This window comes from Schistocerca nitens, chromosome 1, assembly GCF_023898315.1.
Source record: "Schistocerca nitens isolate TAMUIC-IGC-003100 chromosome 1, iqSchNite1.1, whole genome shotgun sequence".
NCBI lineage: Eukaryota > Metazoa > Arthropoda > Insecta > Orthoptera > Acrididae > Schistocerca > Schistocerca nitens.
Genome location: NC_064614.1, coordinates 994,029,325 through 994,054,010, shown reverse-complemented (window position 1 = coordinate 994,054,010; position 24,686 = coordinate 994,029,325). Strand labels below are relative to the sequence as shown.

The 24,686-nt window shown below is 37.3% G+C and overlaps 1 protein-coding gene across 1 annotated transcript in view; it reads left to right on the top strand.

Annotated features, from left to right (window-relative positions):
• The window catches only part of LOC126195311 (dolichyl-diphosphooligosaccharide--protein glycosyltransferase subunit STT3B), a 103,052-nt gene extending 78,882 nt beyond the window's left edge, over positions 1 to 24,170 (top strand). Inside the window, exons 10-15 of the mRNA XM_049933874.1 lie at positions 8,123 to 8,294; positions 8,427 to 8,600; positions 8,680 to 8,793; positions 10,235 to 10,359; positions 23,716 to 23,803; positions 23,905 to 24,170. Of these exons, the coding sequence (XP_049789831.1) occupies positions 8,123 to 8,294; positions 8,427 to 8,600; positions 8,680 to 8,793; positions 10,235 to 10,359; positions 23,716 to 23,803; positions 23,905 to 23,988 (757 nt within the window). The 3' untranslated portion in view covers positions 23,989 to 24,170. The remainder of the gene's footprint in view (positions 1 to 8,122; positions 8,295 to 8,426; positions 8,601 to 8,679; positions 8,794 to 10,234; positions 10,360 to 23,715; positions 23,804 to 23,904) is intronic.
• Positions 24,171 to 24,686: the final 516 nt, after the last annotated feature.

Here is a 24,686-nt window from a genome sequence, read left to right as displayed (position 1 = left end):
AACTTTTTCCTGGAGAATCTTGGGCAGGAATGGTGATGTAGTTTTGATTCTGAAGAATTAAACACCATCTGAAGCAGTCTCATTGACCATCTCTTTGTCAGTTCGTAAAGAAACTGCAATAAAACAAAAAAACATAGTTCACTCTTGTTGCATTAACAGTCTCTATTACATTAGCTCATAATAACTAGTTTAGTACTTTTGACAATTAGTTCTTACTGTCATCTAAAACCATAGGACGAGCTAAGCCAAAATCCAGTCATCTTTGTTTACTTCTTGATTCACTCACTATCTCATCATTAAGTACGTATGTTTTATCATTGTCACTGTCTGGAAATAAACAATAATTTTAGGTTCAGTTGCAAATTATTGTATGTATTAAATAAAGTTTAATTTGCATGTCCACTTAAAAAGATCATTATTATTTACCATCAAAGTACAGAGGCATGAAATTCTTTTGAAAATAGTCAGCATGTCACTACAACACCTTGTGAAGCAGCAGTGTTGTTAGAAGCCAATTGAGGTAAATGCTTCACACATCCTTGTTGGCTTCCAAACTAAGTTTAACTCCTGTTGGCTTACGTGGATAATATTTGTTTTTTCATAATTCAACTTGCTGCCACTAGATATACGCATCTGTTGAATTCTCAGTCATATTCCTTGGCCATAACATGTTATGTAATTTAACTATACAGTCATTCCATCCCAAATGGTCTAGAGGTGCCCACATGACCATCATGGATTTTGATGAAATTTTGTGTAAACCCTGGTAAAGTTTCAATACTTATGGAGATAAAGCCATTTGTTATATATCTGGCAATATTTTCTTCAAAGGAACAAAGTTGGCCTTCTTGTAAAACTTTTTGCGCTCTCTTAAGTGAAATAATGAATAAAGATTTACTGAGCAATTTTCAGATGAATAATTTGAACTAAAGTCGGCTGGAAAAAATAGATGATAGAAAAAAATGTTAAGTTGAGATTTTTGTAGCTCCGGAATTAATTGTGGGATAAACCTTAAATTTTGCAGCTAATAACTTACTAATACAGTGTCTTAGAATATAAAATTTCATTCTCGTACTGCTTTCCAGTAGTATGCAAACTGATGGCAAATTTGACAGTTTTTCAAAAATTGCTAAAATGGCATTTTTGGCCCAGTTTTAGAAAAAAGAGTCTTCTGCAAACTCTTTTAAACTATTTTCGTTAGAAAGACCATGCTATCAACCACTTAATAAACTAGATTTGGTTTCACAATGTGAGCATATAAGGCCCTAAAAACAAAGACAAGGTGGAGGTGTATTGAAAATGTACCTGTATTCTGCTGGTAGAATTTCGTGATGAAAATTATGTTGCTGGCAAGATAATGTCCCTGATGGAATTGTTTGGGAAGAAATTTTGATAAGACAGAACCCGAAAAATTACCCTTTTCAAATGTGATTGCCTCAGTTTATTAGAATCACAAAAAAAGAGAACTATCATTTTCATTTGTTTCCCTAAAAAAAAAAAAGGAGAGGGGGAGAGAGAGAGAGAGAGAGAGAGAGAGAGAGAGAGAGAGAGAGAGCTGAATGCTGTAGAGATGTCAAAAAGACTGCGTAGTTCCTGTTTTTTCTGATTCAAGTTCATTTCTTAGTTGCCAGAACTTTCAATATTAGTTTCCACAAAGAGTACTAAACAATTGTAGAACATAATTAAATACGTCAGAGTTGATTTGTAGGGCCTTATATGCTCGCATTGCAAAACCAAATTACTTTCTTAGGTGGTGGAGAACATGGTCTTTCTAATGAAAATGGTTTAAAAGAGTTTGCGGAAGAATCTTTTTTGTAAAAGTGGGCAAAAAAAGCCATTTTTGGCGTTTCTAGAAAAATTGTCAACTGATAACTTATTACATGCAGATTTCACGTTTATCCCGCAATTACTTCCAGAGATATACAAAGCTAAACTTCAGGTTTTTTCGTGTGTTTATTTTCCCAGCCGACTTTGCTTCAGATTATCCATATGAAAATTGCACAGGAAATCTTTTTTTATTATTTCACGTAAGAGATTGCAAAAAGTTGTACAAGATGGCACAGTCTTGGTTCTTCCGTGAAAATATGATTGCAGATATGTCTCAAAGTTGCCAAAAACTCACAGGTGCACTATTGATAGCTGCCCTGTGGGGTCAAACAAATGATTATATCTCTGCACGGATTAAATTGGCAAAAGAAAAAAACTTTACCAATGTGTGGAAACGTTCACAAAAAATTTCAGCAAAATCTCTGATGGTTACATGGGAAATTAGACCACTTGGCATGGAGTGGCCCTATATCTTTCTGCACTTAACTCATATTTTTCAAAAAATGCACTTCTCCTTCTTGGCCTCTTGATGCCTCAATTCCAGTTCTTTTAGAAATATTTCTAAAAACTAATGTTGATAATGTTTATTTCAAATAGTTCTGATGTCTTGTGAAATGGGTATTTCAGTAAACAGGTATATCTTAACTTTGAAAATCTAATAAGGCAAGGACTGAGCAGATATTTAAAGCTTTTTATTTTATGTGAGTTTGCAGTCTCTGTCAGTCTGTGTATCAGTATATCGAAATTCAGTTTGCCTCTAGTGTTTTGAAGGTATATATTTCCCCTGATGTTGAATTCACGTAAGCTGCTTTTGACATCAAGCAATGCTGTTACATGTATAGGTTCACAGCAGTCGGTACCTTCAGCTTGATAAATGGAGGTCAGCAGTGTTCCTTAAGATTTACTTTCTTCATTTTTCTGATTACTTTTCTGTTCTCACAGCATAACATGAATGTCTCAATATTGGTAAGCTGTTGCAAATGTGAGACTGGCAAACACCAAAACATGCCATCGTCAGATAACCATTAATGACTCCATCAGTCAGTTTCCACATGAGATAGCACACAGTTGATATTCATGTGGAGACTTGGCTAAAACAGTCCTTCTGGTTCAGTTTTCGTTCTGCAGTTTTAGTTAACCCCAGAATTAGTTCCTTTATTTACCAGGATTACAAAATAGTTCATTAGAAGAAAACCAATTCATTGTTCTAATTTTTCTTACGTTGCCTGGGTGCAACATGGTAAGGTAAATCATTAATTGGAGTTATTGCAGTGAAAGTATTGATTGCACAACAGTGAACAGTAAAAATAATATGTGGTATACATTCACAGTTGTCACGTAGGTACCTCCTCAAGGAATTAGATATTCTAACTGCACCGTAACAAGCATGTTTGTATTAATCAGGTTCATCATAAATGATCCATCTCAATTTTAGTGGAACAATGATGCCCATACCTACAACTCTAGAGGAAAAATTACTTTTTTTTAAATCCATTATTAAAGGTGCCAGAGACTCAGAAAGGAAATTGCAGCAACAAAATTTTTGATCCCAATAAGATAAAATGTTTGACAGGTAAGAAAGGAAGTTTTAAATCTAACCTAAAATCATTTCTCCTGAGTGACAACCTCCATTCCACGGACAAATTTCTGTTTAAAAGGTGTTAGCCTGTAAAATAATAATAATAATAACAATAATAATAATAATAATAATCTATTTTTAAGTGTAGTTGCATGAGTAAGTCTAAAAATAATGTGTTTACTAATGTTAACTCCAATCATGCATACAGACATGTAAACTGATATGTTCCACATGATTTCATTAAAATTATTATTTAGATGACCTATGGAACTAACTAACTATCTAACTATGATGAACAGAAATGGACAAAGGACCGAATGCTGCGATACTCCAGTCTAAACTTCCAATTTTTAACTGTTGCTGAAGGAAGGCTTGATTACAGCTAAAGATAGGTTGTGTACATTATAAGGGTACAGTTTTACATGTCAGGTTTTGAAGGCTATATAGTCAAAGGCTTTGCTGATATCAAGAAGTACAAAGATACTACATAATTACTTTAAAATGCAGTTAACAACTGGTAAACGTCTTCAGTGATAGCAGAATTGGTAGTTTTACGATGGTGGGATCCAAGTTGGAGGGACATAATGTTTTCAAAATAGTTATTTAGCTGTTGTACATCACAGACTGTATGACATTGGAGAATACTGCGATAATAGAAACTGGTAGTTTTGGGGCAGACCTATGTCTTCCTTTTTGAAGACTGATACCATTGTACCAGTTTTGAGTGCACCAGGGAAGACTTATACACATGCATTAAAAATAATGCAAAGTGCGAAATTTTTTTTAAATTACGCAACAAATAACAGCCCATTTAGGGAACCTTGACACCTTTTATAATGTCCTTCGGGGGGACAACATTCAAGTGAAAGGCATCTCTCCTATGTGCCTCAGCGTCTTAACAGGTCTAATGCACATGTGCCATTTTGCTTGATTTTGTTTTTCAGCTCACTTATTGGGTTTAAGAAGTAATCATTTACTTCTTCTTGGTGCTACTTTTGATTAATGGTGAACAGCAGAACCAAAACACTGAGATTTTTCTGCAAATCGCCAAAAACTGTTTCATCAGCACCCGTTCCAGGTTTTTTGTGTGTGTGTGTGTGTGTGTGTGTGTGTGTGTGTGTGTGTGTGTGTGTGTGTGTGTCCCAGCTAACATCAGCAAATCTACAAATAAATAAGTTAATATATTCATTTTTCGGTCCACTTATGCATGTAAGGCTAGACTTGCTGCTGACTGATATTTCTGACTTAAGACAATTGTTCACAACAGAAAGTTAAAATTAATGATTCATAATCTGCCAGAGCTCTACCAGCAAGTCTTACATCGTAAATACCTGTTGAAAAATTAGCTACCATATTATCTAAGCAAGCACCACTTTGTATGGGGTTGTAGTTTGTACAATATAAATCCAGTGATCTTAAGATATTAAAAAATGTTCTTGTAATATGTTTATGTGTGTTAGCAATTTCAGTGTTGAAATCACCACAAATTATGAATTCTGTTTTAGATTTTTAATATTTTCCTTATAAGTAGCTCATATCTTTCAAAAAAAAAAAAATATCTCTATCTGGAGATCTGTATAAGCAAACAATTATGATATTCTCTACGTTCAGTATTTACAGCTAAATTCTCCATCCAGTTCAGTGCAGTACGAGCTAGCACACTGAGTGAGGTGGTGCAGTGGTTAGCACACTGGACTCGAATGCAGGACAACAGTTCAAACCCCATCATCTGGCCATCGTGATTTAGGTTTTCCATGATTTCCTAAATCGCTTTGGACAAGTGCTGGGATTGTTCCTTTGAAAGGGCGTGGCTGATTTCCTTCCCCGTCCTTGCCTAATCCGATGGGACCGAGTACCTCGCTGTTTAGTCCCCTCCTCCCAAATCAACCAACCTACCAAACTAGCACACATCTTAGAAAACATTACAGTTTCTCTAATAAATAATAGAGTATCTCCATTCTTCATGTCACTTCTGTGCACAATGTCTCCTACAGAAAAACTTTGAGGAACAAAATATTCTTTCTGCTCTTGTGTCAGCCAGTGTTCTGACACAGATACAACCTCATCATTGCAAAAATGGTCTAACTTTGCTCCTAATGCAGTGAATATATGTTTGTATTATAGTAAGAAATTTATTGTTTGTTGCAATAAACATTTTCCCATTTTTCTGATTCTCTCAGCATTAGGCTCAAGTGCAAGAGGTTTATTACCTGTCGAGTAACTTACTTTTATCCAAAAATAATTTACTTTCCTGTTGTTACTCGATCCACTGCATCCATGGATAGTTTTATTCCATTTGAATCTTTGTTTAAATATTTCATTGACACGGTCACACACAAACATTTTTACCTTCATAGTTTAAGTGCATCCTATGCTTGGCAGCAAAGGCAAGAGTTCTGAAGGCTGCAAACTTCTTGTAGTGCTATAGTAGTGGATACTTTGAGGCAGACATATCTTCCCTATTGTTATTTTACAGAGCTTTTGTTTGATCACAAATTTACTACACTTGTATTGTGTTTGTGTCTGCATGACCATCCTATCTAAGGACCTTGGACTTCATTCACCATGGGGGCACAGATTGGCAACAGGAGCCTTCAAGACCAGCTGTAGATCCATCCTCATGGTGGCAAGATGCATATAAGAGTCTGTCAGTGCCCCAGTCCCCAGCTTTTAGTCCTCTAATTAAACCATCAGAAAAATGAATGTATGTAAATCACAGAAGGATAACAAGGTATTTTAGAGTTAGGGCAATGGTGCTAATTGCAGACCATGGTGTCATGGACCTAACTGTTGTAACACAGGGTTGGAGCAACTATCCTCCTTGGCTAATAGTGAGGAAAAGGCTGTTTTTAAATTTGACTAAGTACAAGAAATCTTCCAAACCAACCTGTTACAAATTTTGAGATAAGTATCAAAACTTAAACTAAGCAAGACCATACTGTATGCTTGTCAGGAGTTTACGCTACAGTTTTTTTAGGAGCCAGCTTCCAGATGAATTTACAGTCATTGACGCAGAGCTCTGTGCTGTCTTAAAGACTCTGGAACAGATAAGATGCTATTAGTGAAACAATTTTCTAGTCTGATCTAAGGACCTGCTGGTCATCCAGTAAATGTACCCAGCACACAAAGTGGTCCAAAGCTTACAGGATGCTCTTTATGTACTACTTCTGCAAAGGAAGGAAGCAACATTCTGCTGTGTACTGGGCCATGTGGAAATCTTGGAAAATCTAGGAAGCTGACATGGCAGCAAGGGACACTCACATCTACCTTTGTGCCTTGGATGCTATTCTCTCGGTGTTGCAGAGTGCATTAAGTGTCAGTGGAAAAATGAGTGGTTGGTGGATCTAAATACCAAATTAAGGCTGGTGAAGCCCACAGTTTTGTGATGATGAACATTGTTTCAGTCACACAGATGAAATACTCACCAGGTGTTCGCGGCCTGTGTTGCTTGTGGTGTACGCATGTCAGTGTGCAACAAATAACTTGAATAGACTTTTATACTCCAACAAGAGGGCGGAAGTTTTTTTGTGATATTGATTTTACAACCATTTTAAATGAAAAGTTGTGTGTGTTTTCCAAATTCTTTGCCACATTACTGATAACTTATTTTAATGTTTTTCAGAGTGACTGTTTCATTCTTTTTTAGTCAGTGGTCAAACCACTCAGATTAGCTGAATTATATTTTTACAATTCAGACTTTGTGTCCCTTTATCTCGTAACATATATTTTTTATCTGAGATTTATTTATTTAAGCAATTTTAGTATCTGTGTATACATATGTTAATCAACTTTTATTTATTTTCTCATTGCCTAGCTGTTTCTCTGTTTTTATTAGGGTTAGTCAGCCACATGTACCAGGGAAGAAGCTGTAGCATTCTTATCAGTTAATAATTCTCACTTTATTTAATATTTGATGTCATGACTTTTATTATAGATTTACTTAAGCATGAAGAAAAGCGATGAATGTGTGTATTGAAATGCATGCTCTCATGTGAGCTTTTATTATCCATTTTAATGTTTTGATAAGTAGCTGCTGTCCTTGTTTTCATTGCTAAACAATCTCTCAAGTCTCTAAAATGTGTTAATGGGTCATTGTCCCAAGAAGATTGCTTATGATAAAAGACTTTGTTCATCTTACTAGGCACGTTCATATCTGCAGGCTTGCTAACCGTATCATTGAGTGCCCTAGAACCAATATCCTTCCCTTGTCTGGGTAAATTATAGATAGTCATAGCATAGGTTGTCATATGAATGATAATTTCTGTTCTCCAATGTAGTGCTGTAATGAATATTTTCGTCTGCACAATTCAGAGAAGTTAGTGTTTGTAGTAGGATGCAAATGGCTTGGGTAGTTAAACAAGCCTTTGAAGTCAACCATATTGTGCTTAACAGTTGAGTTGGAGTTGAGTACCAACACCAGGACAATGTAGCTCTCTCTCTCTGTGTGTGTGTGTGTGTGTGTGTGTGTGTGTGTGTGTGTGTGTGTGTGTGTGTGTGCGCGCGCGCGCTTGCGCGTGTGTATGTGTTTACTTTGTAGGGCAACACCTAAGATATGACTATCCAATTTTTGTTTCTGCGTCTATTCACAGATCACTATCATATTTTCCCACTCTCATATTATGTTTGTTTCTTTTCTCTTTTTCAGTTTATATTATTTTTGTGAATACATTTTAGTGTAACTCACAGTCTCATGTCAGTAATTATTTCTTCCTTTAGGTCCAGACAGATTTTGGATGATTTTCGTGAAGCTTATTATTGGTTGTCGCAAAATACACATAGTGATGCTAGAGTAATGAGTTGGTGGGACTATGGATATCAGATTGCTGGAATGGCAAATCGTACAACATTGGTTGATAACAATACATGGAACAACAGCCATATTGCATTGGTGTGTAGTTGCTATACTTTCTTCAGTTTGTACACATTGACAAAGTAACATGGAAAGTTGTCATAGATTTGATTATCTTGTAACATACACTGTCAAAACATAAAGCTCATATTTTTCATATCTCTATTTCAGGTAGGAAAAGCAATGTCATCAAATGAAAGTGAAGCCTACAAAATAATGATTTCTTTGGATGTGGATTATGTCCTTGTTATATTTGGTGGTGTTATAGGTTACTCCGGTGATGACATCAACAAATTTTTGTGGATGGTGAGAATAGCTGAAGGTGAACATCCAAAAGACATACGGGTATGTACTGCTGTGTATTGAAGGATAATTGGATTTAAAATTTCAGCCTAGTAAAACTTACATATTTTCCATTCTGCAGGAGAGTGATTATTTCACCGATCGTGGGGAATTCAGGGTTGATGCTGAAGGCACACCCACACTTCTCAACTGCCTGATGTACAAACTAAGTTATTATAAGTTTGGAGAACTGAAGGTAATTTTCAAATTTTGGATTATATGCAAAGGAAGACCTGTAAAGAGAAATGATGGCACATTAGATTTAAAATCTTTAAGTACATTTGTGTGAAAACTGCTGTTTGGTGTTATATAGTAAAAGTGTTGCTAACTCTTTGCTTCAAAATGCTTCACCCATGTATGTTTTATGTAAGGAGTAATGTTCCTCCACATTTTACACATGTATGTGGGTAAGAAACTCTGACGACAGTGCAGTGTGAATGACTGTTCTTCCTTAGTTTGGTTCCATGACTTGTCGATTATTTTAGCAATCTGTCAATGCATGTATTGGAGTGAGCCAGCTTAGTTTATCTTTTAGGCAATTTAATTATATCTGCAAATGTATCACTTGTTTCGTGGCAAGAGTTTCTTTTTCTTGAAGATAATGATTGAACATTAAGATAATGATTGAACATTCTGATACTTTGAGACCTATAAATGAACAAGAAGATAATTTTGATAAAGACATATTCAAAATCTAAAGATGCTTTTCTGCTACATTATGAATTCCACAGTATGCAGCTGATTGCATAAGATGCTCTGCTCTGACATAAGTTGAATAATGCTTTTATTCACAGTGTTCAGTCCAAGTGAATCTCATGACTATAGGAATTAAAATTAACAAAACTAATATTTTCTTACCAAAGATAAATTACTTCTACAGTTTATTTATGATGTGACTACTGGTATGCGATTCACAATTGTTGTTATTGTAGATTGTTGATGGGCTGACATTTTTATTTTTCAATTTTTTTCTGACAAATAATATTTCCCTTCTTCCCATTCTGAAATGAATGCTACAAATTTTACATTGTGTTGGTATTTGGCTTGCACAGTGTGCAATATTGGAAGCCATCTCCAATTCTGTCATCCACTAAATACAAGCTGAGGCAAAACTACAAATAATATCACTTATATCCTCTATCGTTGAAAAACTTGTACCAGAACTGATTCTGTATTTGAGAGACTGAATTCTTGCTTATTGTGTTGATTTACTTATGTTCTTCTTTGCACTGGTGTCTAGCTTGGACTACAGTTTATCTAAAATACTTCAATGTTACACCAGATAGCACATTTCCTCATACAGGATATTTCTTCCATTGATACATCACACAAATTTTAATTACTGACTAAGCAGTAATGTTTCCATCTGCGGTTATAGAAGTTGTTGGAACTGTATTGTAACCATAGTCTTCTGTATAAATGGAAATGAAGATTCAGTCTCTGTTAAGCCAGCATTTTCGTTATCAGACCAGTGCAATTAAATAAATGTAAGGTGATGTATTTGATTTCTGCTTTAAGGTAACCATTAATGTAAGGGATTTTAAATTGACCTAGAAATTCATATGATACTGAATAATAAAACAATTTAAAATTCTAAAAAACTTGATAACACTAACTAATGTTTCTCTACTTTCCAGCTTGATTATCGAAGTCCAGCAGGGTTCGATAGAACAAGAAATGCAATAATTGGAAATAAGAATTTTGAACTGACATATTTAGAAGAAGCCTATACGACTGAACACTGGCTTGTCAGAATATACAGGTATTTAATTACTCTACTGCTGCAAGCATTAATGTTTTACCCTTTGGGCATGCAATAGAGTAGCTGTTGTAAGCTGTGGATATATTGAAATATGAAATGATTGCCATGGTAAATATTGTGGATATTTTATCAATAACTGAAGCCAACCCCGTGGTGAAGTGGTGTCATTTGTTCTCGTATGCTTTTACATTCATGCACAAACTGTACATTCTGTCAGTATCATCATCATCATCGTCGTCATCGTCACCACTTCCATCCATCCATCCTTCCATCCTATGATGGACAAATGCCTGCTGTACACTTTCCCATACATTGTGGTCTTCGGCTATCTGCATCCATATTGCTTCTCTAGGTCTTCTGATGTCTTCTACTCATCTTCCAGTAGCCCTTTGTCTCAGGTCTTTCTTATATCTTGGACTTCGGGAAAGAACTTCCATCTATCATTTATTCACTTTGCTCTATGTTGTAATACACACTGACTGCTATCATTCCTTCTCAGATTGTTATAAAGCTTGGTTTTGAAAACATTATGTAATTTACCAAAAGCACTCCAGGATGTGTTTACTCTTCTGTTTATTACCTTGTGGGTCCAGTCCAGTTGCTTTCAAATGATGTAAATACAAATGCTCATCACCTGGTTCTGTGATTCCATTGCTACTTTGTACTGTTTTATTTTAAATATGTTATTTATCCAGTGTGGTCAAAATCAAACTGACCTGGAAAATAGAATGGAATACTTTTAGAATAGAGTAGTTTATTCACCGTTCAGTATTTTTAATACAATTGGCTTCATCAAAGTTTACAATGGAGTCAAGTTTCTTACAATCATCAGCTACATATACAGAAAATAACTAGCTTATTTGAGAATGAAAAGACACACAATGATTGGTTTCTAAGAATTCTTCAATTGAATAGAATTCACTGTATTTCACTGCCATGTGTGTAATATGTTTTTATATTTATTTAGTGGTACTGCACAAGCTTGGTTATGGTAACTTATCCAAAAATTTTATGCACAAATATTTATAGTTATTATGGACTGCAGCAAGTATTGAGGAAGGCAGATACAACAAGTGACTTTTCGGTATTATTATCATATGTCATGTTGAATTTTTGCAGATTTTCTCTAGCATGTATTAAACAGTTTATTTATCAAACAGTGGAAAATCCAGGATGGAATGTAACAATATTATGAAAAGGAAAGTTGCTACTCACCATATAGCGGAGGTGCTGAGTCACATATTGGTACAACAAAAAGACTGCCACAATATAAGCTTTTGGCCAACAAGGCCTTTGTTCAAAAAAGTATGATGTTTGCCTGATGGCTTTTCTTCGGTCCTATCTCAGTGCTCTTTTCCTTTGTTACCATTTTCTAATGCATTACTTTACTCGCTGTCCATCCTTTCTGTTCTTTCCCATGTTTCTCTTGTCACAGGCAGTTGTATATGTGAGTTGCATTTGTGTGTGTGTGTGTGTTTTGTCTATTTTTGACAAAGGTCTTGTTGGCCGAAAGCTTATATTGTGACTGTCTTTTTGTTGTGCCTATTTGTGACTAAACAGTTTATTTATGTATATATCAGCATAATGACAGTACCTACCCTCTGTTTGTGCATGCGGGACCCGGGGGGGGGGGGGGGGGGTGTGTGTTCACATGCATGCACACACGCGCGCGCGCGCACACACACACACACACACACACACACACACACACACACACAGAGAGAGAGAGAGAGAGAGAGAGAGAGAGGGTAACTACTGCAGACAATAAACAGATAAACAGGAAAGGGCTACAAACAGAGCCTTGGGGTGTTTTCTTTTTATTGGGAGTATTGCTGATCTCTGCTTATTTGCATGCGCAAGCTGTAACCTATTGCTTAAATAAGATTTTAATGAGCTGACAGGTGATTATGAGGAAAAAGTAGTGAATTTTCATTGCTACGTGATAAATTTGCACCACGAACATTCCTATATGTTATCACAAATTGGTAACGCAAATCAAACACTAGTCTATTTTGAGATTCCACTCAACGACACTGTGAACATTAAAGCATTATCCATCACCAGTCTACGAACTAGCCACAATGAGAAGAAAAGTGGTTAGTGATGTTGCGTGTAACTGGCAATGGGCAAAAGCTACCACCTTATTTAAAAGGAAAATTATTCTGGAAATATCAGCGAAAGGCATATTGGTGAGAGTGTATCCAAAAGGGTGGATGGACAATGACTTGTGGGTGGCTGGGTGACGCACGTTTTGCAGTGTAGCCCAGGTGCATTATTGAATTTACATAACTGTTGGCCGTGGACAGTTTCTGTGCTCTACAACTGAGGAAGTGTGAGACACAGGGAAAACTGTCTTGATCATTATTCCTGTAGACCTAACATCCATCCTGCAACCATAAGATGTGTATATAAGTCGGCCATTCAAAGTTGCTCGTTATCAGTGATACAAGCAATGAATGGACAATGAAAACTAAAAGTTCACGCCAAATGGAGGGGGGGGGGGGGGGAGAAAAAAAAAACAAGTGGCTGGTTTAGTGCCAGATTTGTGAGTGGGTAAAATGGGTATGGAACTCCATTCCACTACCACTGGTGGAAAAGTCCTTCAAAAAATGTATCACACATTCAGTGGCAGAACTGAGGATGACACTCGGTGAGAAGATAGCAATGGCAACAGTGGTTCTTCTGGTAGTGATGACTATGAAAGTGATAATGAATAGAATCATTGTGTTAGAATATTTTTTTGTAAATAAAACACAATATTTCTTATATTGGTGCAGATTATTTGCATGCAATAGTCTCCTGTTTTGGAATTTCTTAGTTTGTATATATATTGACAGTATTATGAAAAGGATAGTTTGATACACACTGTTAAGGGGAGATGTTGAGTTACAGGAAGGCACAACGAAAAGACTGCTGAACAACTAAGCTTTTGGCCAAAAAGTCTTCTTCTGAATTAGACACACACACACACACACACACACACACATACACACACACACACACCACCACCACCACCACCACCACCACCACCACCACCACCATCTCTGGCTGCCCAGGCCAGACTGCAAGAAACAGGGCATGTTGGGAGAAGCAGTCTGGATGGTGGTCTTAGGAGGAGGGAGAGGCAGTGAGGGGGAGGGATAACGGGTGGTGAAGTGCTGCTCGTGGGTGCATACAGTGACGAGGTGGGGAGAGGGTAGGGCAGCAGCTAAGTGCAGTTGGGAGTTAGATGGAGGGCAGGAAGAGGGGGATGATAAAGGAGAGAAGTAAAAAGACTGTGGGTGAGTAGTGGAATATTAGGCTGTGTAATACTGGAGTGGGAACATTGAAGGGGGTAGATGGGTGAAGGGCAGTGAATAAAAAAGGTTGAGGCCAGCAGGTTTATGGGAATGTATTATTGCAGGTAGAGTTCCCTCCTGTGCAATTCGGAAAATCTGGTGTGGATAAGGAGGATTCAGATGGCACAGGCTGTGAAGCCATCATTGAAATGAAGAACGTTGTGTTGGGCTGCATGCCCAACAACTGGATGGTCTAGATGTTTCTTGACCATAATTTTTTGGTAGCCATTCATGTGGATAGACAGCTTGTTGATTCTCATGCTGATGTAGAATGCAGCACAGTGGTTGCACCATAGCTTGTAGATCACATAACTGCCTTCTATTCAACACTCTCAGCAAGACTTTAGCTGTATGAGAAATTAGACTGATGGTCTGGTGCTCTTAACATTTTTTAGTGTTTCTCTTTTTCTCTATTGGTATCATAACTGTTGCAGGGAAGTCTTCAGGCCATTGCCCTTTGTCATATATCTCATTACAGAGGTAGACTATTTCTTTTCTTGCCTTGTTTCCCAGACTCTTCAACCTTTCTGCTGGCAAATCATCAATTCCACATGCCTTCCTATTCTTCATCTCCTTCAGCACCTTTTGTACTTCTGCTTTGAAGATGGTGAATCCCTGTCCATCTTCTGGCACATATTGCTCCTCTTCAACCTTAATTTCGCTTTGCATTTCATCCCCCTTGTACAGACATTCAATATATTCTTACCGTCTGTTCAAAACCTCTTGTGGTTCTTCTGCTAGAGTACATCTGCTCTTTCTATTTCCATGTTATTCCTCTTTCTTTTACATTCAAAAACTATCTCACTAGCCAGTCTATACATCATTTCATACTTTCTCTCTTTCTCCATTTTATCTATTTCGTCGTATTTCTGTTCATCCATTTTCCCTTGCTTCTTCAGTTTCTCTTCTTAATTCATTATTCAGTTTCCTGTACCTCTTTTTGCCTTCTTCAGTTTCTACACTTTTCCACTTTCTCTGCTCTTCCATCTTTTTCAATATGTCTTCTGTTATCCATTCTTTCCTGGTGCTTTGGGATACTCTAATCCCTAGTACTTCTTTGGCAGAGTCCATGAGTCCTTCCCTCATTTTTATCCATTTGTCATTAACACTTTCATCAACACTACCTCTTTGCCATTTTTCCATAAATCTGTTCTCCAAATCTGATGCCTTTCCTACCTCTTTGAGTCTTTCTATGTTTAGTCTTTCCTTTGCTTTACCTCTCCAGACTTTTTTCAACTTCACTTGTATTTCTCCCATTACTAGGTTGTGGTCTGAATTTATATCTGCTCCTGGATAAGCTTTAGCTTTCTTCAAACAGTTCCTAAACCTTTTTTGTATCAGGATCTAGTCCAACTGATATCTTTCCCTATTCAAATTTGATATCAATGTGTAACATCTCCTTTTGCGATGGTCAAATAATGTGTTACCCATTGCTAATGAATTTTCTTTACAGAAACTAATAAGTCATTCACCTCTCTCATTTCTTATTCCTAATCCAAATTTTCCTACTCCATCTTCATCTCTTCCTTCACCCACCACTGCATTCCAGTCCCCCATGATGATAACGCAGGCATTTCTATTTTCTTTCTTGATGAGTTATTGTATTTTCTCTTAATATTCTTCCACTTCCTCATCTCTATGCTGGCTGGTTGGCATATATACCTGTATTAACACCAAATCTTTTGAACTACCCTTCAGTTGTATCTTCATCAGTCTTCCATCAATATATTGTACCTTCATTATCTTATTTTTCAACTTTTGCCCTATCAATATTTCTACTCCGTTGTTTTCACCACTCTTGATTTCCCCTGACTAAAAGAGCGGTATAATCTCCACTTTCTATCTCCCCATTCTCTCTCCACTTTCTATCTCTCCATTCTCTCCCAGTCTCATTTCACACAAACTGAGGGCATCTAATCTCTTCCTTTTCATCTCCTGTTTTGCATTCTCTGGCTTTCCTGCTTGTAGTAGTGTCCTCACATTCCATGTTCCAATTCTTATCTTTCCTCCATTCACTGTCCCTTTCTTCCTTTTGAATACGTCTTCTCTCAATGTGTTCTCATCCCGGAGATCTGAATGAGGGGAAGTTTTAACTCCGTAATCTTTCACATGGAGAGACATACCATGTACTGCTTTGGAATGTGATGTGGTATTTTCCTGTTACGTTCCACATAGGCAGTAGAATGCCCAGCCTAAAGTAAGCCACTCACCTGAGTCACTCACATTTATACTCCGCAAGGCACCCAATGGTGTGTGGCGGAGGGCACTTTACGTGCCACTGTCATTACCTCCGTTTCCTTTTCCAGTCGCGTATGGTTTGCAGGAAGAATGACTGCCGGAAAGCCTCCATGCGCACTCGAATCTCTCTAATTTTACATTTGTGATCTCCTCAGGAGGTATAAGTAGGGGGAAGCAATATATTCGATACCTCATCCAGAAACGCACCCTCTCAAAACCTGGACAGCAAGCTACACCGCAATGCAGAGCGCCTCTCTTGCAGACTCTGCGATTTGAGTTTGTTAAACATCTCCATAATGCTATCACGCTTACCAAATAAGTGCCAAATAGCCGCCCCTCTGGGGTTCAGTTGCTACTTGTACTCTTTTTTGTACCCAAGGAGAAAAGGTGCCTCTTCCGCCAGCTCTGCCATACCGAAGTCCATCTTCTCCACCTTCGGTGCCGTTGAGGTAACATGAGTGCCACTAAAATACCCTTCATTGACTTGTAATTTAAGTTTAGGAAAGAATGAATTTGCAATAAGATGGTAAGTAATGTAGGTAGGGGTTAGTGATAATGAGTCCTGTACAGGGAGGAAGGTGAGTGCAGATGCAATGTCGCGATGAGGCAACCACTATTTGTTCTTACACCTTCCAAGCTATTTGTGACAAATATTGCAGGGCGACTTCTCTGTAACAGTCTGAACAGGCGAAATTAATTCTGTATTGATAATTCTGTGAATATAATCCAATTTCTTATTGGCTTGTTGCTGTGAATTTTGTCTGTGTTACTGAAAAGACAATTTGTGAGATGTCACATATTATTTGCCTTTTCATTACTAGTTTTGCTTTGCCAACAAGGCTATCTTAGCTTTGCATGCCAGTGCTGTGCAGTATGGGATTTATTTCACAGATGTGCTCTTGTGCACTTCAAGAAGGTCCATGTAGTTGTCGTTTGACTGAATCCTCTTTACATTAATTCCTATCAGATACTATATCCTTTGCAGACAACACCCACAATTGCTTCAATTGGGTCTTTTGTTCAGGGCATGGAGAGAACAGAATTTTCCACTGTAGACATGAAAATTTGAAATGTTGTCACTCCACACTTCATGCCAGGAGACAAAACATCAATGCTGTGCATTTGGCTGTTAAAGAAAAAAATGGTTTTTGGGAAGCTTTTCCACTGGAATGTTTGCCTTTGCAAAAACTTCAACAATTTATTTTTTCCCCTCTTGCTTTTTTTTTCTCTCTCTACTTTAAGCTCTCAGCAAATGACTGTGACTGTTTCTGTTGAGAAGAAACAGCATTCTCCCACCCGTGAATGGAGCGCTTCCCTGTTTTAAGATGTTTCTTGACATTATTTTGCTTTTCACACCTAATTTTATAATTAAAATCTGCAGAAAATAGAGTTTTGACATTTTGTGGGCTTTCATAACCATACAGTCCACTACCTGACAGTGCTACAGGTAGAACTGAACAAGGTTTGTAGCACAAACATAGAAGCCAAAATAACTACTTGCCTGTTAGGGGAAGACTTTCAGCATCATCAAAATACATTGACAAGTTTCGTTTTTTGGTCGCTATACATAACACACAATACACTAGCAGTTGGCTGTGAGCAAAAGCATGCTGTTAGAATTATGATCACCAAAGGGAACAGGAGCATGTGAAAAAAAAAAAAAAGCCCCACCTCCCTCTTGCAGGGCAGCCAGGCCACACCTGTGTTCTGCATTTCTACAAAGGCAGAACTGACACACAACCACGGAGGATCACCAATCCTTTTTGGTGTGGTGAGTATCATAACCGCACTCTGTGATAGACCAGGATTAGCCTGGGCACCCTTTTCAAAATTATAAAAGAAAAAACAAGCAGTGTGCAACACAAAGCATTTGGTAACAGCTACCAGACAAATGCTCGCTGAGTTTGGCAGTGTCATAAAAGAGGTAGGTCAGGCCCAACCTCTACCAGTATTTGAGCAACCACAGTTCAAAACATTCATCATGAAAACTGCCATGTTAAAGTATCCACATTATACCAACTTTTGAAATGCCAGTCTGAAGTTGTGTTACGTGGTGTGTCTCTTATATAGGTCATTCAGCTGCTCACAATTGAAATGGCACCTGGGCATCTAGTGCATTGACACATCATTCTGTTCGAATACTTATTGTTTGGTAATGCATTCCTAAGGTCCTTATCTTACCAAATTAGGTTTTGCTAGATGATGTGCAACAGCAGTAACCAAAAATTGGATATGTTTTCAGTTTTTGTATGCAGAAAATAAAACTATTTCAAATTATCTCTGATACAGTAATTCATCTGGGTACAGTTCAATATGAAATAGCATTTACTGTGTTAATTTTACATTTTGAGTCAGAATGCACACCAGTATTTGCATTTATTGCAAATGTGCGAATTTTTTCAGATACCTAGTTATGATCCTGCACAGGAAGTCTGTATCATTTTAAACTTACTGTCACTCACTGATTGTCTTGACCTGATAGTCTTCTTAATCACGAATCAAAATGTGAGGAATGAATTGTACTATGAGTCATTATAAGTACAAATTACTCATTGGAATGCTTTGGCAAATCTCATACAACAGATCAAAGATATTACAAATAACAGATTGTCTACTACTTGTTGAAAGGGATAGTTTTACAACTTTTTATGATCATTTCCATAATTGAGGTCACCACTCTGAAAGTTTGCATTGTGCACAGACACTCAGCCATTAAAGATATTTAAACGAATCAAATGTTGTAATATAGTTTTTTCACCAGAAGATTCATTTAGCATGTGGTGTGTTTCAGTTAGAATTTAAAAGTAATTTTAAAGAAGAAAGAAACTTAATTCAGATTCTTCAAGACAGTTATTTTGAGTTTTGCAGACATCGTAAAATACAGTGTAGCAAATTCATGAAATTAAATCATGCGACACTTTCTTTTATGGAGGCATACCTTTTGGGTTCTTTGACTAAAGGCTGTTTGATTGATAATGCAACATTTTGCCAGCACAAGTGGCTGACATTTGCAGATAATTGTTTCCCGCCATCAGCACTGGAAGATAATTAGTTGGGAATGCCAGCCATTCTGCTAGCAAATCCTCAAACTGCCAATAAAACAGCTGTTGGCCGTAGAACCTGAAACAAGATCCCTTCAGAAAATGTATCAAAATTGTAAAACACAAGAAATACAAGCACTAAGACAGATGCTGTTAACATACACACAATGGTGTGTCTGGGAATCAAAGTTACCACAGCTACTGATTTTTAGTGTACAACACAAATCCTTTGATGTTTTGGGACACCCATTGGAAGTGAAGTTGAGATGAGGGAGAATTTAGAGCTCATTACAGAGTGAAAATAGTTATGAAAAGTCCAGAGGAGCAATAGAGTATTCAACTTACATGGTTTGTGATTGTATAGTATTGATGTTGATTCATTTAGTAGTTCTGTCTGAGATTTGCTACACCTAGCTGTAGACTTTTATTCTGGGCCCCATAAGTTTTATGTTTCATTGTATTATGCATATTGTCCAGTACTTACCAGCCATGTTAACATTACAGCTCTGTCAGACTGAGTATACTATTATTTCATACTTTCACTCACTAAGCTGCACTGTCTGCTTACTCACCAATCTGTTTGGGCCCTTCAGGCTAATGAGCCTTACATCAAGTACATGTTTTGCAATAAATTAGAGAACCATGCTGTCCAAGTAGTAATGAAAAAGTAATAACTCAAAAGTATACTTCTAGTCATTACTGCAAAAGTAATCTAGTGTTTCCTTGTCAAGCACAGGCCACCAATCTCCACCCATAATTTATTTTTCCTACAGTTAGTTTTCTGTGGTTATTTCAGTTTACAGTGCTGTAGATTGGTACTCCTAGGTATTTTACATTATTGGCTGTTCCCAGTTAATGAACACCAAATGTGTTATCATACAGTAAAACACCTTTGTCCATCTATATATCCACAATCTGTTACACGTTTTTAAATTGAGGGTCAACTGCTAGTATCCATCCTCCACTGGTCTTCCTGAATTCCACTACAATTTTCTGATGCTGCAACTTTTCCATGTAGAGAGCACCTAACATAACAACCTCAAGATACTTCAGAGCTCATCCATCATTGTATATAACCTGAGCAGTGATGATACTGAAACGACACCTGGGATTACAACCGAAGCTACTTTCAAATATGACATTTTCTCTGTGATAAGAATAACTTGTTTTCTGTTATGTAACTGATTTGATATTCTGTATGCTTGTATTTTGTTCACAAGACAACAGTGTAAAACTGTGTCAAATACCTTCTGGAAGTTGAGGAACAAGGCATAAACCTGGGTTACCTAGCCTTTGCTTGTTGACAACACACTAGCTTAATTTAAATCTGTGTAGAAACAACTTTGTTTTCGTAGCAACTTTGTAACTGAAATTATATTCACTGCTAGTCCACATTTCCATCCCCATCTGTTAGTGGAGCTCAATAAATTAACATTTCCAATCTTTCTCAGTCCCCAGCTTCACATACACATGTTTTGAATATTTCATCTTCCAGTAATGCAGCCATTATGTTTACTATTACTCAGTGTACAGTAAGTCAATGTCTGACAAAACTCACCATTTTTTAAATATTCCTGTTTTCTATTTTTTTCACTAATGCAATGGGGCACACATAATGAAACAGAAGATGTTCACTTGTGAAGAATCATATAGTTTTTTCCTTGGCATGTGTGAAGTAGTGATAGTGATAAATGAGGCACTGAGAGCACAAGCGGACTAACCCCGGAGAAGTCAATATGGAGGAAACAGGTCTCATAATACGGGCCCGCAAATAATGTATGTTTGTGATACATTGCAGCCTTGTAACATGCATATGATGTAACTGTGGTTTTATTGAACAATATTTTGACATAGATAAATTACAAAAGTACTATATAGTAGAATATTAGCAGTTTTGTTGTGGCTTAGTCCATTTTCGCTCCAAGTAGTTGAACACTCTCAATGACAGGTCCGTTAGTACGCTGATGCATGTGACAATAGTATTCATTACTAGTATACATTGTACACATTACATGTAACATTTTACATTGGTTTCTGTAATGTTACGCATTGTGTTACATTTCAAAATCATCCACAGGCAATGTTTCTACAGCATTTGATGACGTTTGTAAAGTTTTGTAGAAATCATGATGAAGTGGAGGTACATACGGAAGCAAACTTAGCAGATCCTTCTTTTTTGCCTCTGTAATTACATTTCCATTAGGATAAAGCAGTTCGAGATTGCTGATGCATGTGGATGTTCGTTTGGCCACATCAATTTCCTGAAATGGCTCTTGGTTTTGGTTCGAGTATTTATACAATATTTTGAATCTGTTGGTTGCTTCATACCGCAGCCACTGTATGTTCAACCATTGTACTTTACAATTGCCAGAAGACATTTTTCGATTCGTGATGTTTCTTTCGAGTTGTTTTGTTGAAAAGAAACATTCCGCATTCATATTAATTACCTTGAATGGATTCCTTTTTCTGGCACTCACTACCACATCATTCCAGTGTTTAGGATGGTAAATATTAGGAAAATACTTTTTTCGTTTCTGAACTAAGCCAAAATCCTGATCACAGGGCAGGTACGAGTGTCCGCTAACTAAAAATTTATGGTCTATTTCCTTCACAGAGAACTCTGAGCTGTTGACAATGTATTGGCACAGTACAGCAACCTTTATGTTTCTATTCTGGCCTCCGCACTGATCAGAGTACATAATTAGTTTTTCAGTCCTGACAAAATTGCGTATGAAGTACAGCAAACAAGAACCAATTTCTTGTGGCCCTCTCGACGCAATGGATTCATGCCACAGAAACATGTATACATCATCATTGTGCATATTGTGGATGCCAAAGCAATATGTCCACAACTGACGTTTGTAATAGCAAACTCCAGTTGAGATGATCGGTGTAGGCAAAGTTTTCATCAAATCAAATGTTATCACTGTAACGTTACCATCTGATTTGCTAAGCAATGTATCACTATGTAAACCTGCCCGTGCATACTCAGCTTTTTGCTGATGGAATTCACGTTCTGCAATTAACTCCGTCCTCTCCTTATCATTATCGGCAGCTGTTATTTTTACCTGCAAAGCATCACATGTTCGACAAGAGTCGGACACTGGTGGATGAAATGACAAATTGAAGTTTTCGTAAAAAATTTTGCGGAAAATAAAATGAGAAACGGGCATTTGCTCCTCTGCACAGTACAGTGAATACATGACTGATAAATTTAAATCTGGTCCTAAATACTTTCTACCGTTATTTTTATGATACGCATAATGGCTTTCATACGCCGGGAATTTTTCTATGAAACGTTTTACTACATCAACTTTGTGGCGAGGTGTTTTATTACCAGGTTCACCTTTACCTCTACCATCACGAGGAGGGGTGGCTTTTTCCCCTTTATTCTTGAGTACCCTATCGATTCTTCCAGCAGATACGGCTAAAGTATTCTGAAAGAATCTTTTGCACACCCTCGTTTCAGACCCATTTGAATTGAGCAAGTAATACAATCTCGTCTTCTCCCTACGTGAATGTTGCTGACCTACGTAAGACCGTGCTTTATCAACGACTTTAATCATGGTAAACAGGAAAGCCGACTGCAGATCGTGGCTGCCTAAATTATAAAACTCATTGAACACTTGTTCCTGCTGTTCGTCGTTGATGTGTTTGTGGCACTCATACCGGCACGTACACTCGCTGATTTTCCGCAATTCCTTTCGAGGTACAAGGTTACCCTTACGGTTTACATACTCTTGACCTAGAGCTCTCCGTTCTTTCCTAATGTTACGAAGCCATTTATCTTCGTTTCTAAGGCGCTTCTTTCCTCGGCTCCGTACCACGGCATCGTCGTTCGTCTCTGGCACGTCCTCTGGAACAGTTGTTGCTGCAGCCGTGCTCGCTCTCGCGTCTCCCGGCACTTCCCCATCGGACGCAAACATCTCTGTAATAACAATATCCATCCCTCAATGTAATATTAACTACACTACAGTAATGGTCAACGTGTGCATTGGTATCCACAGGCGAAGCAATTGCTCAACACAACTCGGCGGGCGGTAAAACATTGTTGTACACATAACATTACAAGTGATCGTTACTTGATTACACAAAATAGCAATACATAAAGTATTGTTTGTATGTCATTCTGTTTTCGTATGGAAAACAACCTGCATTTTCTGAACAAAGTCACCATTCGAGATACGGTACATCTAGACGTGTTTGCATATGAACGCGTTAGTGTACAATCGACAATGTTATCCGCAAAAAAGGAATGGAACACAATAAAAACTAACCTTCCAATTGCTCCTCCACGCTTTTCGCAGGGGCTGCCATGCTGATCAACTGAAATACACGTCCACGTGGTCACTGGTCCAATACGTTGTTCCACACTAAATACACAAGTCTTTCGTTCGCCGGCGTCACGCGCAATGGCAGTGGACGGAGAGCATAGAGCACAAATGGACTATGACGCATAGTCCACTCCTGCTCTCAACGGTATCTATCGGCGGTTGAGTGCAACAGCAATGTTTACGTTGCTACATTAGACAAACCTTCAGATAAACAAACAGATCAACATGCATTGCATAATACTCGTATACTGTTATCACAACATGTCAATACCTCAAATTCACAAAAAGTGTGGGTTAGTCCGCTTGTGCTCTCAGTGCCTCAAATATGTTCAATAATCTCATCACTTCATAGAGTACTGTAAATAAAGTATAATTGCTATAATTGGGGTATCTTTTTATTTGCAGGGTTAAAAAGCCTGACGAGTTCAATCGACCTCGCATACCTGTATCAGAACGTAAGATTAAACGAAGCAGAGCATTCATCTCAAAGAAGGTATAATATTTATGATAGGTTTTTGTTTCCAGCGGCAAGTACCTGATTCTTTTTTTTTTTTTCTCGGTATTAAACTTTTATTTTCATCTGTGATGTTTCAGACCAATAAACGTAAGAAAGGTACAATAAAAAATAAGCCAATTGTTATAAAGGGCAAAAAGCCAGCTTCTCGTCAAGCATCCTAGTATGGAGACATGAACCTTTGCCTGCCTTCACAGTGTGCCTGAGCCAACAAGACATACCACAGTACTGTTATAAAGTCTGGAAATTTTTGTTGATGAAAATTGTTGAATATTTTTCATTGTATTTATTTACTACTTCTAAGTCACAGACTTTTCAAGAATGAACAATAAAATCATTACAGCTTTTTTTTCCTTTTATTTTAATAGAAATGCATGTTTCTAAAATTAGATAGCTGATTCATTATTTTCCTCAAATATTGAGGATTCAAATTTTGTTTTGTCATTTTTTAATTATTATTTTGTGTCTTTGCTTTTGACAGTGGGTTTATTTACTTCAGTACAGGCATTATGTTTCATTGCATTACAGCTCATTGTCTTGAATCCTCGATCATTATCAAAAGGCCCATATAATTCTTAGGACAAACTTAAGTGATTTTATAATTACAAATCATTTGTGGATTACCAACAGTCTATCTAAATTCTCAGGGCCTGGAAATTTCACCCTGTGTTAGTAGCATATTGGTTTTAAAAAACCAGAGTTACATATGTGAAAGCACAGAAAATATGATTTAATTTGCCTTTGTTTTTTTGTGCATACAGTGAAACAGTTCTGTGGCATGGCTTACACTTTTTAATGCAGTTGTTTGTAGGGAGCAGAAATGCACTGCCTATTTAAATATATTTTACTGGCTGAAACATCG